The sequence below is a fragment of the Sesamum indicum genome, linkage group LG2 (genome assembly GCF_000512975.1).
Source record: "Sesamum indicum cultivar Zhongzhi No. 13 linkage group LG2, S_indicum_v1.0, whole genome shotgun sequence".
NCBI classification, from domain to species: domain Eukaryota; kingdom Viridiplantae; phylum Streptophyta; class Magnoliopsida; order Lamiales; family Pedaliaceae; genus Sesamum; species Sesamum indicum.
In genome coordinates, this window is record NC_026146.1 from 10,019,584 (window position 1) to 10,022,287 (window position 2,704).

A 2,704-nucleotide genomic window follows, 5' to 3' on the forward strand; every position below is an offset into this window, starting at 1 on the left:
TACACTTTGCCTCTGAACTACTTCTGATATAACATTTATCCCCTAAATTAACAAATATAACACTTACCCTATTGGTTGAACAAAAATGCCCCTCCTACTTTGAATAAATATATTGTTCTCAATATATTTTAGTATTTTGCACATTAAATCATCCTCAAATTATTTTTTAATTATTTTTATTTAATAAAAAAGAATTTAAATTAAAAATAGAGTATCAATTAATATGTGCTTTTTCTTAAAGAAAATGACAAATATATACTTAACCAAAAGTTAAAAACTTAATTTTATTGTCTAAAAAAGTAAATAGTTAATAACTTAATTTTATTATCTAATTAATAAATTATTTTCATGATTTTTTTTGTTCGCATTCATTACTTAACTTTAAGTTTGTAAAATATAATAAAACTTAAACTATTTTGTTGGCTAATTATATATTATTTTATTATAATAAAGATATTTTTTTCAATTAAGAAAAAATTAATTAATCTTAAAATGCAAAATTGTTAGAAAAATAAGGATAATATTATCTAAAAATTTAATTATAAGGATAAGTATTAAATTTATTAATTTAAAGGACAAATATTACATCAAAAATAATTTAGGGGCAAAATGCAATTTACCCTTTTATTAAATAAGCCTAGATCAGGCCTTGTACGACATATCGTTCATACATGTGCATTAAATGGAATTTAGAGTAAAGGATGAAATAGAAAGGAATTGGATTTCCTTTCCGTGATGCCAAACAGTCCCTAAATAGACTGTAGTCGTCGATGCCATGTCTTATTTACTTCATTTCCAAGCGAAAAATATATCTAAATCTTATTAAACCCCCACTCTCTCTCCCGCCCTCACCACCGTCACTTCTCCACGCGCCACCACCGCCCCTGAAACCTCAGTTGTCCCCAGATCCCTAATTCAGCTGAAACACACACTAATACACCTCCGGAAACACGCACAATGTCTTACAGCGACACCATCCCTCTGCATCCCAGCTCTCAATCGGACATCGACGAGATCGAGAACCTCATCAATTCCAGCCACTCCTCCGTTCTCCCTGCTCGCCCTCCTTCCCCTCCACGCGCCTCCATCCCCATCTCCTCTACCCCCCCACCTCCTCCGGCCTTCATCCCCTCCTCCCCCTCCCGCCGTTCACAAACCCACCCCTGTTCCCTCTGTCATACCAACCGTTCCGGCCGCCGCGGCTCCTAAGCCCCCTACACATGGATCCACCAGCGGCAGCGGCAGTATTGGGGTAACCGGTTTCGGGTCGGCCCCGAATACACTGACGGAGCCTGTTTGGGATACCGTCAAGAGGGATTTGTCGAGGATTGTCAGCAATTTGAAGCTGGTTGTTTTCCCCAATCCTTACAGGGAGGATCCGGGGAAGGCATTGAGGGATTGGGATCTCTGGGGACCCTTTTTCTTTATTGTTTTCCTTGGCCTTACTCTCTCATGGTCTGCTTCCGTTAAGAAGGTAAGCTGGAGATTCATTTGATACAATTCATAACACACTTGCACTGATTTATCATGTATCATTATGATAATATATGTAACTGGGATTGAGGTTATGTTCATGTTGGCTGGTTCTGATTGGAAATGAACTTTGGTAGTTGATAAAAAAAAAAGCCCTGTTTTATCTGCATGTGTTAAAGGTATATGAAAGCTTTATGAAGTCTTTTAGAGAAGTTTGGGACGGATCATCTTAGATTGGTAATTGGATAGATCTTATATCTGTACTTGCGGAATGCTCTTGCATTAATGTTGACGTGGTGATATTTCTTGAATCTCCTCAGCAAATTATTGCCTCAATGGAAGAAATTGAGAGGAACTAGGAATGCAAGTAAACATGGGACTTGATCCTAGAAACATCATGAAGTGGAAACTTATGTCATTGGTGATCAACCTTCATCATCTTTTATGGCTTGGTAAAAAGTGTTTGACTAGAGACATAGAAACTAAGACTGGAAATCAAACTAAGGTTCTAACAATAAGGTGAGCGCATCTCATTAAGACTTGATTAGTGTATGTCATGGCACAAATATGGCAAGATTCTAATGGTTGTGAAAAAAATCGGTTGCTTGATTTTGGCCTACCCTTTTTTTGGTACATATGGTTTGATGATAATAGAAAACTCAAACTTTTGAGAGGTGTGCTTTTGTTTACTGCATACTTCCAATATTTATCTGCATGTACACATATTACATTATTTCCTGGTTCACTTTTTCCTTGGGAAAAAAGAAAGGATTATGGAGAATTTTGTGTTTACTAGTAGATACATTTGCTAGTTGAATTGAGTTTATATAACTTGCCACTTTTTTGTTTTGTTTTTGGTGTTTTCTGTTTAATTTCCAGTGTCTTACGGTTAATTTATGGTTGATGGCTATCTATCTGATTTAACTAAGTTATCTTTACTTGATTTACTGAGAATTTTCTGTAATCATGAGGCCATGAATTAGGTAAAAGTTATTGTTCAATTGAGCTAGTAAAATGAGTATAATCTTGAGTCAAGGTTGGAATTTATGTCGTCTATGTGGTGGTTTATTTGTAGTTTACTGGAGTTGGTCTTGAGAACCATAGGCTCATGGGCAACGTTGGCATCCAACTTTAATGTTGGAAAAATATAATGGTCACTTCAATCAACATTGGCAATGTGATTGAGTTTGCAGGACACATTCTTCAGTATTAAGATCACTGGTTATCGAAA

The 2,704-nt window shown here is 35.9% G+C and overlaps 1 protein-coding gene across 1 annotated transcript in view; it reads left to right on the forward strand.

Annotated features, from left to right (window-relative positions):
- Positions 696-2,704, forward strand: part of LOC105155685 (protein YIPF6 homolog) — a 6,271-nt gene continuing 4,262 nt past the window's right edge. The window contains 2 exon segments of the mRNA XM_011071606.2: positions 696-1,118; positions 1,120-1,474. Coding sequence (XP_011069908.2) covers positions 958-1,118; positions 1,120-1,474 — 516 coding nt within the window. The 5' untranslated portion in view covers positions 696-957.